The 13,331-nt window shown below is 45.8% G+C and overlaps 1 protein-coding gene across 2 annotated transcripts in view; it reads left to right on the top strand.

The window, feature by feature from the left end:
- The window catches only part of LOC105906972 (ephrin type-B receptor 1-B), a 173,296-nt gene extending 164,806 nt beyond the window's left edge, over positions 1-8,490 (top strand). For both annotated transcript variants that reach the window (XM_012835203.3, XM_031559372.2), the window contains exons 14-16: positions 1,905-2,098; positions 2,351-2,506; positions 4,514-8,490. In XM_012835203.3, the coding sequence (XP_012690657.2) occupies positions 1,905-2,098; positions 2,351-2,506; positions 4,514-4,622 (459 nt within the window). In that variant the 3' untranslated portion in view covers positions 4,623-8,490. The remainder of the gene's footprint in view (positions 1-1,904; positions 2,099-2,350; positions 2,507-4,513) is intronic.
- Positions 8,491-13,331: the final 4,841 nt, after the last annotated feature.

The following is a 13,331-nucleotide window of genomic DNA, read 5'->3' as shown; positions in this document are numbered from 1 at the left end:
GAGAGCAGATGTGTCATTCTGTGGGCCAAGCAAGGGGGGTGGGGGTGGATGGGTGGGACACTGGGCTGTGTTGGCAGGTCTTATCTTGTGTCACACACATTGCACACACACACACACACACACACACACACACACACACACACACACACACACACACACACACAAAAATGGTGCACATACACATACGTACATATACACACTCATGTTTGTTAACACATGCTGAACAGACACACACACACACACACACACACACACACACACACAGGCTATGTTAACCCATGCTGTGTCTTGCCAGCATGCTACTGTAACCACCAGCATTTTTCCCCTCATAAATATGATTAGCTTAAAAACACTGCCGGTTGTCCTTGAGTTATTTACCTGCAAAGAAGAAAAACTGATGTGACCTGACAGGACAAAAGACTAGCACGGCTGTAAAAGCTAAACCAAGAATATTTTGGCTTTTGAATTGCAGCCAAGATCCCACCCCGTAATCAGCGATACGCAATCAGTCTTTCGGCAGACATGAGGATATTTCAGGGGGGAAAAAAGGAAGAAATGTGACAAGTGTCAGCTTTTCATTAAAGCACCCTCTTCTTTCTTCTTATAGCCCAGCCAATCAATCATTCGCACAGCGAGACACTCTTGTCCCTTCACACCCCCCCCCCCCCCCCCCTGTGAACTTGTGCTTAAAAATGCCTAAATGACAAGGCCCCCCAGATCCCATGCGTTTCCACGGCGACCGATTACGCTGCTGACCTGTGAGAAACGCCAGATAGTCAGCGCATTAGTTATCACCTCGATAGTGGAAGATTCCATGGCCTTTGTGTCTCGTTCTTGGAAACACACAAAGAGATGAGAGAAATACAGAGAAATACAGAGAAGACTCCAGAGGCCTTTTCCATGCAATGCTAATATAAAATCTCATAAATCTCAGCAACCTTGGGTGGAAACACACACACTCCTCACACACACACACACACACACACACACAGTTGCACACACACACACACACACACACACACACACACACACACACTGCACATTCCTGCAATTTCATGCTTTACTGTACCTGCCGGCTTTAGCAAAGTAATTTCAAGCAAGTGGATTATCCAATAGTAGATAAAATGAGGAGGGCGGCGAGAAGCTTGCTTAAGGCGCGGGCGTTCAGCAGAAAGAAGCGCCCTTCAGCTCCATCAACAGCGTGCCAGTGCTAGTGTGTTAGCATGAACGAGGGCCCTGATTGTTAAATGGGTGGACCAGCCTTGGCACAGCAGGGGAGGTGAAGGGGTGGTGGTGTGGTGGTGTGGTGGTGTTGTCAGTGCACAGCACTGCTCAAATCTCCTCACTGATTCACTGCTCTTTGGCGCCCCTGGAGGGTCAGCAGATCTGTAAATGATCTGGATGGACGGCGTCCATGGACAGGCTGGTCCACCCTGCCTGTTTTTAACCAATCATAGGCTCCAGTGCCTGCTGGCCTGTCAGTGACCTGACGGACCTGGAGTCACATTCAGAAAGCATGTCAGCATTTGCAGAGGTGTTGTGCAATTAAAGTTTGTAAAAGCTAGCTCAATTTGCCGGTGGATCGAAAACCATGGCAGATTATGAAATGTCTCAACTTGGTTAATCTCTGTATATATTTATTTATACCCCCAACCAGACTGTAAAGATAAACAACAGAGGTGTGACTTCCACCCTCAGAAAACAAATCTTCTCCTGCACTGTTTGGGTGGATTGAAAGGTAGTAGATTATGGCAGATCACTGATCTGTGTCAATTTCTGGAATGTGCACATGTTTAATATTAATTCCTTATGCTAACCTCAGGCTCTAAGGCTAGCTCAGAGTGTTTAGTTGTGCATTGTTTATTGTTTATCCTGGACTAAACGACCTGTCATGGTGTTCGCAGGTGATCAACGCTATTGAGCAGGACTACCGCCTGCCCCCGCCCATGGACTGCCCTGCTGCCCTGCACCAGCTCATGCTGGACTGCTGGCAGAAGGACCGCAACGCCCGGCCGCGCTTCAATGACAACGTCAACACGCTGGACAAGCTCATCCGCAACCCCACCAGCCTGAAGGCCGTGGCCAGCATGCCCCCTGTGTGAGTAGAGTGTACACATACACACACAAATATGCGCATATGCATAAGCAACTGCACATACAGACACACATATGCACATACATACATACACACACACGTGTCCTTGCACACACAATCATACACAGACACGCTCACACCCATACAAACACACACACCCACACACACACACACACACACACTCACACTGCGTCTGTCATAAGGCTCTGCGTGGCGTAATGTTTGTCTCGGCCGGCGGTGTGTTCCCTCCCACAGGCCCTCACAGCCTCTGCTGGACAGGTCTGTCCCGGACTTCAACACCTTCAGCTCAGTGGAGGAGTGGCTGGCTGCCATCAAGATGACTCAGTACAGGGACAACTTCCTCAACTCCGGCTTCACCTCCCTCCAGCTGGTGGCACAGATGACCTCAGAGTGAGATTTCCTCTCTGTCTGTCTGTCTGTCTGTCTGTCTCCTTCACTCTCTCTCTCTCTGCCCCTGCACCATATCTCTGTCTATGCCTCTCTCTCTCAGAGCCTGAAACAAGACCCCCCCCCCACATCTCTGTCTGTCTGCCTGTCTGTCTATCCAAATATCTGTCTGTCTATCTATCTATCTACCTTTCTATCTATCGATCTCCCTTCCTCTCTCTGTCTCTCTTAAATGTCTCACTCTCTCACCCCCTCTCTCTAATTTCCTCGCTCTCTCTATCTCGTTTCTCTCGGTTCTCCCAACCCTCCACCTCTCTTCCTCCTCCTTGTTCCGTCACCTTCCAGAAAATTGGGCATTGGACACAGTGCTGTTGTTTTAGAAGGTCACTCTTCCTGAGGCTTTCTCCACATTAGACAATGACGCTTCACATTTAGCTGGATCGTCACTGTGGCAGTGGCTAGCCTATCTCAATTACGGCGTTTTTGCATTCTCAGTCTCAGAGATATCTGACTGACTCACACATTTGGAAAGGCTAGCAACTATAACTGAGAGCAGAATATTAATTGAAAAAGGTTTTTTTTTTTTTTTTTAAGGGGGAAATTGTCTGGCCAGAACAGCTTGTTTGAAGACAGCTTACATTGTTCTGAGCTGATGGCAGTGGGAGTCTGAAAAGGCTATCTCCAGACAGCAGTGCCTGCCATGATCTGACTAAATCTAAACGATTGTTTCAACTTCACTCCCAGATTGGAAAATCTCATTACCTCTCCTTTCTCGCTCTCTCCCTATTTCTCTAACTTTCTATATCTGTCTTTTGCTCTCTCCGGTGTTCCCTCCTCTGGTCTCTCTCTCTCTTTCTCTATCTCTTTTTCATTTTCTCTCTCTATCTATCTCTCTGGTCTTCCTTTTTTGGGTCTCTCTCTCCCTTTCCAACCCTTGATGTAATGCAGTCACACACATACGCAGTGAACATGGGCACGAACAAAGACCGTTGCCTGATAAGATGTGTGATCCGCTGTTAATTAGTAGCCAGGTTATAATCCTTTGCTCAAACACAGACTCACACACTCTCACCGTGCTTTCATGTGCTAATGCGCCAAACGCCATGTGCTGCTTCAGACATTCGAGGGAATGGGCGGGCGAGCAGACGAATGCTCATCGCTCTTCACCAAGGTCTTCTCCAACATCCTCTTATCTGTTATATAAACCAGCAGTGTGAATTTACTCTAATTGTCAAAAAGACTCCTGAAGCACCTGATAGTTAATTAAATATTTGTTTGCTCTAGTCTCTTGTGGATCCCCCTCGCACACACATACATGTATGCAGGTGTGTGTGTGTGTGTGTGTGTGTGTGTGTGTGTGTGTGTGTGTGTGTGTGTGTGTGTGTGTGTGTGTGTGTGTGTGTGTGTGTGCAGTGAACCAAAGCACATCAATGCACACACACACATCACAAAAAAAATTGCTTCCATGTTTGGGGGTGTTTGAATATGCCTGTTGATTAGCACATGAATGTGGGCTCCAGGTGTGAGCTGAAGTGTGTGTGTGTGTGTGCGTGTGTGTTTGTGTTTCGGGGGGTGGGGGGTGGGGGGTTGTGTTGAGGACGGTTAATATTTATCAATACTGATGCTTGTCACCCCTCACTGTCAGACTAAAAGCACAATCAAAGGGCCCATTTAGCATAAGTAGACTCATACTCTCTCACTCAACCTGGTTCGTGTGACTCATCTTAGCTGGAACAGAGGCTTCTGTGTGCCTTAGTTGTGTTGTGTTTGTGCATTGATGTGCTTGGGTTCACTGCACACACACAAACACACACACACACACACACACACACACACACACACACACACACACACACCTGCATACATGCACATTGACACACATGTATGTGAACACACGCTCGACACACACACACACACACACACACACACACACACACACACACACACACACACACATAATCTGTACATATCTCCCTTTGCATGTCTTGACCACCTCTGCCTCTGCTCCAGGGACCTGCTGAGGATTGGCGTGACGCTGGCCGGCCACCAGAAGAAGATCCTCAACAACATCCAGTCCATGCAACTGCAGGTGAGCCAGTCGCCCACGGCGCTGGCATGACTACAGCGGGCGCCCGGCGACGACACCGGGACAGGGATGGGTACAGGAATGGGCACTGGGACCGGGAGCGTCCGCCGGAGTCGCCCACGCGCGACCCCTGACCTGTCACCCGAACGCGCCAGGGTGGAGACCATCATCTTAATCTGAGGAGCCGCTACACATTCTGAAGAGAGAGAGGAGTGGAGAGAGTGGAGTGGAGAGAGGAGAGGAAAGGAGGGAGAGAGAGAAAGACCTAGAGACCTGAGAGGAGCCCTTTCATCTTCAATGGGTAGATGGCCTGCTGGAAACACATGCTCCAAAACACAAGTGCACTGTGCTATCAGCTAGCCAACGAGCAAGCCAGCCTGCTAGCCAGTCCACCAAGTAGCCTGGAATCTGTCCCCAGCCCAGCCAGGGCGAGATTTAAAACACAAACACCAGGAGAATCAAACGTCACAGGATTACTAAAACCCGAGAGGGATGTGGGCAGGCTGAGCATGGAGAGGAAAATGCTGATTTTTTTTAAGCTCCTTTTTGTCCTCATTCGCTCCTGATTCTCCCTATGGTTTCTTGTTCCGTTTTCCTTTTTTTTTGGCAACATCAAAGAAATATAATGAAACAGTGTAAAGACAGTGTTATTATTTTTGGCCCATTTGTACGAAAAAAAAGAGACACAGATACCTCTTCAGTCTTTTCACTTTCACTGCTAAACACTACCTGTGTATTCCTAGGATTGTGGGCTTTGCCAAAGGACTCTTCGAATGCCCACATCCAGATTCTAGTCCATTTAGGGGGTGGGTGGGATATATATAAATATGTGTGTATATCTCTGAATAAATATGAATATATCTTCAGAAATAAATCTTCATATTGAAGGTGACATGTAATTAATATATATGTACATACTGTCTCTGCTTGCATTTTTGGCAAAGACTGCTGGAGCAAAATGGACATATTAGAGACCCGCCGCCGATTGGGGACAAAGCCGAAGTCCTTGTTGACTTCCGTACATCATTGTGAAAGAACTCATGGACAAATTTTGGACAGACGGCGATGGCCCTGTTCAACGTTGTATAAAGCCGACTTAGTTGTCTATAGAAATGTGTATGGGAGAAAAAAAGAGCATAATGTTCAATGATCCATGCCTAGATAGTGACTTTCTCTCTGGCCCTGGCCTGGCCCGGATCTGGCCCGGTGTGGAGTCGGTGTATATCTGTCTAGGTGCTTATTCTGGGTGTTTTCCATGCTGTGCTTCGCTGGCTGACACTCGCTTGTACAGAAACCTTTATTCCTTTTTAGTGCTTTCTCTCTTGTTTAATGTTTTAAGTGCTTGGAGGTGTTGAGAACAGTTGGGACTGTCAGGCCAATGCTGCCCAAACGCTCTGGTACGTACGTAACTACACGTCGATGTTGCACTGTTAATATACTGTAATAATGTTCGTCCTACAGGGTCCTCAACACTAAATGTCTGAAAAAGTGTTTACAAAAAAAATGTTTTAGTGTCAGATGCTGGTTAAGCAGGAGGGGAGGGGGTAAAAAAAACAGAACAGCAAAATGCTCAGTGTCATTCAGCATCAGGACATGAACACCTTGCATTTTAATGCAGAAAAATGACCTGTCATGGTAGGTTACCCTCAGCCCCAGTGATATTAAGCTGAACGCGCTTTGGCTAACGCGGAGAGAGGCACAGTCAAGCACGGCCATGAGTAGACTGGCTATCACACACACACACACACACACACACACACACCTGTCTGCACATGAGGAGGGGAGAGGAACATCTGGGCATGGCTCAGCCAACAGACGCCCAGTGCCATCTCAATGAGCACACTCACTTAAACAGTTACATAGAGCCTTCATCTCTCTCTCTCTCCCTCTCTCTCTCTGCTGGCCCGGTCCAGTCCAATCTGGTCTGGTTCGGTCTGGTGGTTTCACTCGGGACGGTAGTGACTAAGTGGTCTCCCCTTCTGTTGCCATGGTGAACTAGTTTGCCGTGTCAGAGGGAAGGAGTGTTCTTAAATTCACTCTGCTCATTGGGGTTCATCTTCCAAATATATATATATATATACAAGGAAAATAGATGGTGACAGACGCTGAAGTTGTGGCCTGGGAGTTAATGAGACTCAGGGAGAATGTTTGAGAGAGAGACAAAGGAGAGAGAGAGCTGATGATGTGATGGTTTTTTTTTTTCAGTACCGTCACACTACAGCCTGGGCCTTGCTTTAGCTAACCTCTTCCGTTCCCGTGCCAACTGCTTTTCTTTCTATTCATAGTTTGTTTCCATTTCTACGGGGGAGCTGGCTGGGCATAAGATAGAGAAGTCCACCTTGTGCCCTGAAGCGAGAGACTGATGACAGGCCATTAGCAGATTATTGAGTATCTTCACCCTCAACTGCAATGGGAGAGATCCAGATCATTCGTCCAGTGGTGCTTGCATAGCCAGGCTGTCTCTATATCTCTATGTCTGCATTAGCCTGGTTAAAGGATGGCTGACTATTCTCCGGTTGTGACGTGATGGTGTGGTTTAGTGATGATTGGGGGAGGGGGTCTTGACCACCTGATGAGTCTCCCTCTCATCCCCTCCTTCACACATGTGACACCTCGGCCTATGAGTGACAGATGTTCTGCCATCCCTACGTACACACACACACACACACACACAAACACACTGATGGAAGAGCCCAGCTCGTAATGAAGAGCGAGAGGGCTGAGAACTGTCAGCACAGGCCCTGGAGGGAGGGACAGGGGAGAGAGAGAGAGAAGTAGAGAGGGAGGAGGGAAGGATAGAGAGAACAAAGAGATTGAGAGGGCAGTGTGAATAGAAGAGCTGACGGACCCACTGGGCTTTCCTCAGTTTCTGCCTAACCCCCAGATTTTAATGAGCGCCTGACACAATGAGTGAGTGACACGTCTCTGGGAGTACTCTCACACAAGCCCGGCCAGGACCCGAGCCATTGTGCAGGTTGGTTCTGACGGACTCCACAGGGACTGCTTCAAGCAAGTTCACACTAAAGTACCGGTCGGAGACGACCGTCAGACCCGAAATGAATTGATTCATGGCATGCATTGTGTGTGTGTGTGTGTGTGTGGGGGGGGCGGATGTCTGAGATGACAGTTTAATGAAAAATAGAAAATGTATAATTTATATTTAAATGTGTATGTCGGTACGTATGATTTTTTTTTTCCATGTGTGTATGGGGAGATTGTCATCACTACATGAAAGGTTATCCTCTATTTCTTCAGCTCTGACTGACAGAGTCATGGATCTGTCTATTTGATTTCTTTCTTCAGCCTCTTTGGCGGTGTAACAGGGAGTTCTTTCAGTAACCCACTCAGGCCATTTATCTCTCTATGGGGTAATGGACCATATTGATTAGAGTCTAATTTTCACCCGACTATGCCTGAAGCAGAGAAGAGTGGCCTTTGCTGGATTATATCAGATGGCGAGACCTGAGGGTGAGGGGGGCCTCACTTTGGGCCATGCAGCAGTGCAGACATCAGGCTAACATGCTAATCTGAACTTCTACAAGGGGATTGTATAAATGTGTGTGTGTGTGTGTGTGTGTGTTTCTTTCTTAGGATATACCTGTATTTTGTATGCAGGCTTTTGTTTTTCTTGAATCCCTGAAAAATCACTGAGCGAGTGAGAGAGGTAGAGAAAGAAGGAGGGGGACACTTAAAGCATGGCATGGACAAACTCACTGTACAATACCTACCAGATGAAGGACCAGAACACCCCCAACCCTGCCCACCCCCCTACTTTGTGTCTTTCTGTATAGTTAACACTTGTTTATTGTGATGAGTATGTCAGAGTTTGTATCTGTAACTTTCTGAGAAATATTGTATTAAAAAAAAACATGCACTCAATAAAAGCCCTTGGAAAAATTCACACAGTTTTCACTCCCTGTCGTAATATATAACGGCTTGCAACGATTACTGTCGTCTTCTTCTTCTTCTTCTTCTTCTTCTTCTTCTTCTTCTTCTTCTTGTGGCAGTCGGTGTGGGACGGAGTTATTTTGCGTTGGCACTGAGGATGTGGATTAATAATGTAGCAGGGCTGTCAATGGAGTGAATAAAAATGGCCGGTACAGTAACGGCTGCCGTTGCCGTCGATGCCGCCGGTGCTCTGGGTGGAACAAGCACCTGTCGTCTCACGAGTCATCAGCGACTGTTGCCAGACAGCGGCGCGGTGAGTGAGAGCCGAACGGTGCAGCACTGTGCTTCAAAGCCATCAGCTCTAAATAAATTACCTGTCACTTTGAATGCATATGAACTTTCGAAAGGAAATCACTCAGAAAGCAGCATGCAGAAAATTGACAATATTTAGACAAACCGCCGGATATTAGGCAGTCTAACCACCCCCCTTACCCCATCCTCCCTCATCCAAACACACACACACACGCATACACAAGAACACACATACACACTACTTCCCCCTCTCCCCCAAGCTTTTGTGACAGCAGTGGGCTTTTAGTAGGCCCGAGCCGGATCCACTGTTGTGTGCTGGCAGTGTGTGTGTGCTTCAGGTCCCTCGGAGGGGGACAGCATTAGAGTATAGCGATGAAAGATAATGAGCTGACGCGGGAGCCGTGGCAAGATGGCCAACTTTCACAGCTCCCCCTCCTCAGTATCAGTAGAGATAACAACATGACTTACATGACATGAGTTACTATTGTAACCTTTTGTTTGATATATAAATATAGAGTCTTCGTTGGCATTTGACAAACTTAATAAAGCTGAAGTTATTTATCTCTCAGTATCTGTCTCCCTATCCACCCACAACAACCCCCCACCCTCCCCAAAGCACCCAACAGCAGGGCTGGGTTTCCCGCGTCTTTTATTTTATTAGCCAGCTGGATTACCTGTTTTATTCCACATGACACATCATTACTCAGGAAAGGGGATCTTAATGGAAAAGACCACAGCAAGGTCACAGTGATAGCTTAATTGCGCCCCCACAAGTGCAGTAATTGTCATTTATCCATTTTTAATGGCTATTTATAGAGGCAATTCTCCCCGCGACTCACTTTCGAAAGCTTTTATTTTAATTGATATGTTATCTTAATTGATGTAATTAAAATGGAGGGAATGTATGCACAAGGCATGAGGAAGAATACATGACTAAAAAATGCCGCAGCAGGCGAGGAGTGTCGAGAAGTGAGTGACCACATATTAAAGTGTGCTCTGTTTGTCACAGGGCGTTATTCATGAGGCTGCACATTCCTTTCCAGATGTCAATATACTTCATGTACTCATGCCATTAAGAAATCACTGCAGAGAATATTCCCTTTGCAAATATTCACAACACAATCACTGGCAGATGAGGACCGTCTCTCAGCGTGATATTGGTGTTGCCGAAGAATTAATAAGCTAATGAGTGAGAAAGAAATAGTGATCGAGAGGAGGAAGAAAGAAAGACAAACAAAGAAAGAAAGGGATCATCATATTTTGACAAAGACAGCTTTATAGATACTACTAGAACTCCTACTGGCACTTTCCAAGTTCGATTTGCTAGGGTTTGGCTACTGTAATGTGTGGTAAGGAATATGGCAAAAAGATATTTTACAACACAAGTGATTCCTATGCCATTTCATCAGAATAAGGCTAAAAAACGACCCTTTTTTCACGGTTGTAATCTGTTTATAGACCATACAGCATCAGCATTATGCTTTAATCAATAACATGTCATAGCTATGCATTCTATTGTGTATTATCTCTTGAAATAGCCATTTAGCGCATTCTAACATCACAAAAAGTATTAGTCATTTGTATTTGGTGGACAGCTGAAGTTGACAGTTTCCTGTCTAAAGCTTTAGGGATAGCTTTAAATAAACCGCTATTCACACTGTCCTTGGCGAGACAAGAATAGAATATGGACATGCACTAAAATTTCTAGTTTGAGAACACAATAGGCAGCTTTCCTTCTATGCCAGCGAAGTAACAAGCAATGACAACAAGCAATGAGCAGCATTTTAGATGTCAGAGGACCTGCTGTCTTTGGATGACCATGACAATGTTGATTAGAAATGGGTTAGAAATGATGTCATATTTGGATCCATTTTATACAAACTTATATATCATGGATAGCCATGTGAAGCTGAGCAGCCACTAGGACTAGCACTAAGGGTGCTATCTCCCAAAGGGGTTTTCAATGTTTGATTTTTTGTAAATTGATGTTAATTAGCTATGCCTTTAGTCTAGTTTTAATCCAGTGGAATTGTTCCAGACCAGAATGGAGGGAGTGTAAACAAAAAGCATTTTTTCTAAGGTTAGAAAATCCTTTATTTGTTTCCACAATGTTCTCTACCTCTACGCACTCCGTTGTATCCAGTGTGCATGGTCGGGATACACTATGTCCAAGTGTAATTGCACTTTGTGTGTGTGTGTGTGTGTGTGTGTGTGTGTGTGTGTATACACCTACCCACAGCAGTGATAATACCATGGTCTGTTTCATGCTGTGGTGCATTTAATCAACACAACTGAACAAAAATAATCACACAAAAAAATAATGATGAGTCATTATCCTTTCCTTTAATCAAGGTTACATCTCAAATGATGCATTACTCATTCCAAGCCCCCTTCACGTGGTCCAGGTTGGTGGAATCTGCCTGTTTGTTTTGCATTACCTCCCACTTGGTGGGTTAAGTGATTGTTACCTTGACAGTACATTCATATTTTCCTCTGTCCCTATAAAAGCTTTATCCGCGTAGGAATCTTGTTTTGGTGGTAGCAGAATGTAATTTCCACCCTATGATATACTTAGATGCTATGTACCGAGTTTATGGACTGCTTTTTTGAGTCTTTTCATGGAATGAAAGTAGTTTTTTCCTTCTCATTCATTCAATTTAAACTGCAGAATTTCAATTACCTCGTCTGTATCGCGGACAGAGAAGGGACTCCTCTTCGAGTCTGTGTGAGGGGGAGAAAAAAAAAAAACATCTAAACTCTGGGTCGAATCAGATCTGGATTCTCTGCGGAGTTCATCAAATTTAATTACGATACATATAATTATCCAAAGCAATCTTCAGTGAGGTAGGAATAATCGTTTCAAGGGAGATGTGGGCACCTGCAGGGACGTATGGTAATTTAGTGGCGGTGTAAGGTGACAGGAGTGGGGGGAGGGAGGCAGAGCCGGGCCCATTTGGTCCGACCATTATGGCTTCGTCCGGGGGGAGAATGGGGGTGATGGAGGTAGAGTTGGTTGGCACATTGCGGCCTGTCATTTGTCATTTAGTGGGAAAATTGATTAAAAAACAGCCAAAGAGTACTGACAGATTCTGGCATCCCTCCTGCAGCGGCCTCCATGTTGGCCGAGAAAAAGAGTGGCAGAGAAGTGGCATTGTTAAATAGAATGGTGGATGCTGCTGGATAGCTCTAGGAGATATTGCTGATGTTGGCACACACACGTAGCCAATAGATTTTCAGGCTGAATGGTATTGACTGTTGCTTTATAAGTTGGTTTGGTCCCCCCCCCCTCCCCCAAGAGAGAGGAGTCATGGTTTAATTGCCCAGTGATTGTCTAGAAACTGTAGAGTCTGCAAATGTGAATTGAAGGTAATTTAAACTACTGAATAAAGGCATAGCTAGGCTATAAGCAAATATGAGGGAACCAACCTGTCAAGAAGACTAAAAGATGGATATGTAATTCATATGTACATTATACATTATACTCTGTTCATCAGCTATTATGAGTATAAGTTTGTATTTGAAATCCTTGCCTTGTTTTATAACACACCTGATTATTCTGACCTGTGTGAAGAAAAAAATCTTATTTAAAGCAGCGAAAGGCAAATGGAGGTCTGTGAGAAAAGGTTGCCAAGATGGGCAAAAGATCAAGCTCTCTAATTGGCTGCGCTTCCCAGGGGGGTGGGGTGCTGTTGTGGGTGTGGAGGTGGGCGACGACCCTATTCACACACCCCTGCTGAATCTAATCCTGCACCAAGCCCATTTTCAGCTCAGTCCTCGTCGATTCCTCCCCCGAAAAATCAATGAAATATTTTCCCACAGAAATGATGTGGAAAATGTGAAAGATCTGCATTCAAGGTCCTTCCCTGCCATCCTAATTAGACTCCACAAAAGGGTCCTTTGTGAGTTTTTTTTGTTGTTTTTTTTTTAGGGAGAAGAAGAAGAAGAGTACATGCCAAGGTCAGTTGAATCCCACCCTCCTCTCTCCCCACCACCACCCTCTCCAACTCCCCCCCACACCCTTCAGAAGCTTTAAACCCACTTTTGAACCCCCTTTAAAGAGCCATGGCGATTGACTCAGTGACATCACCACTCTGACACTTTGGTGCTTGCAACGCTGAGCTCACTGTGTGTGTGTGTGTGTGTGTGTGTGTGTGTGTGTGTGTGTGTGTGTGTGTGTGTGTGTGTGTGTAGAAGGGGGGGGGCACAGTCTGCGGCACTCGTTGTCTGACTTCAGACATGACTGCATCATCTCACCACTTCAGAGCTCTCGAGAAGCGTCTCGGGTGCAGCTTTGCTCTCTCCCAGTCGAGTCTGCTTTGAGAGTCAAATCGGCCGCTCCGCTTCAGGCCACAGTTTATCTCCACCACTTTCTACCCACATTACAGCCAGTCAGACACAATCCACAGGCAACACAGCTAGAAGAGAATCGAAACAGCTTTCCATTTTAATCTCACAAACCGTCCATTTGAAAAAGTGATCGTGTGCTACAGTACATCATCTTCTGGATATAGAGCAGTAACACCTGATAAACCAAGTAAATCA

This window comes from Clupea harengus, chromosome 22 (assembly GCF_900700415.2).
Source record: "Clupea harengus chromosome 22, Ch_v2.0.2, whole genome shotgun sequence".
NCBI classification, from domain to species: domain Eukaryota; kingdom Metazoa; phylum Chordata; class Actinopteri; order Clupeiformes; family Clupeidae; genus Clupea; species Clupea harengus.
This window is presented reverse-complemented; position numbering and strand designations above follow the sequence as displayed.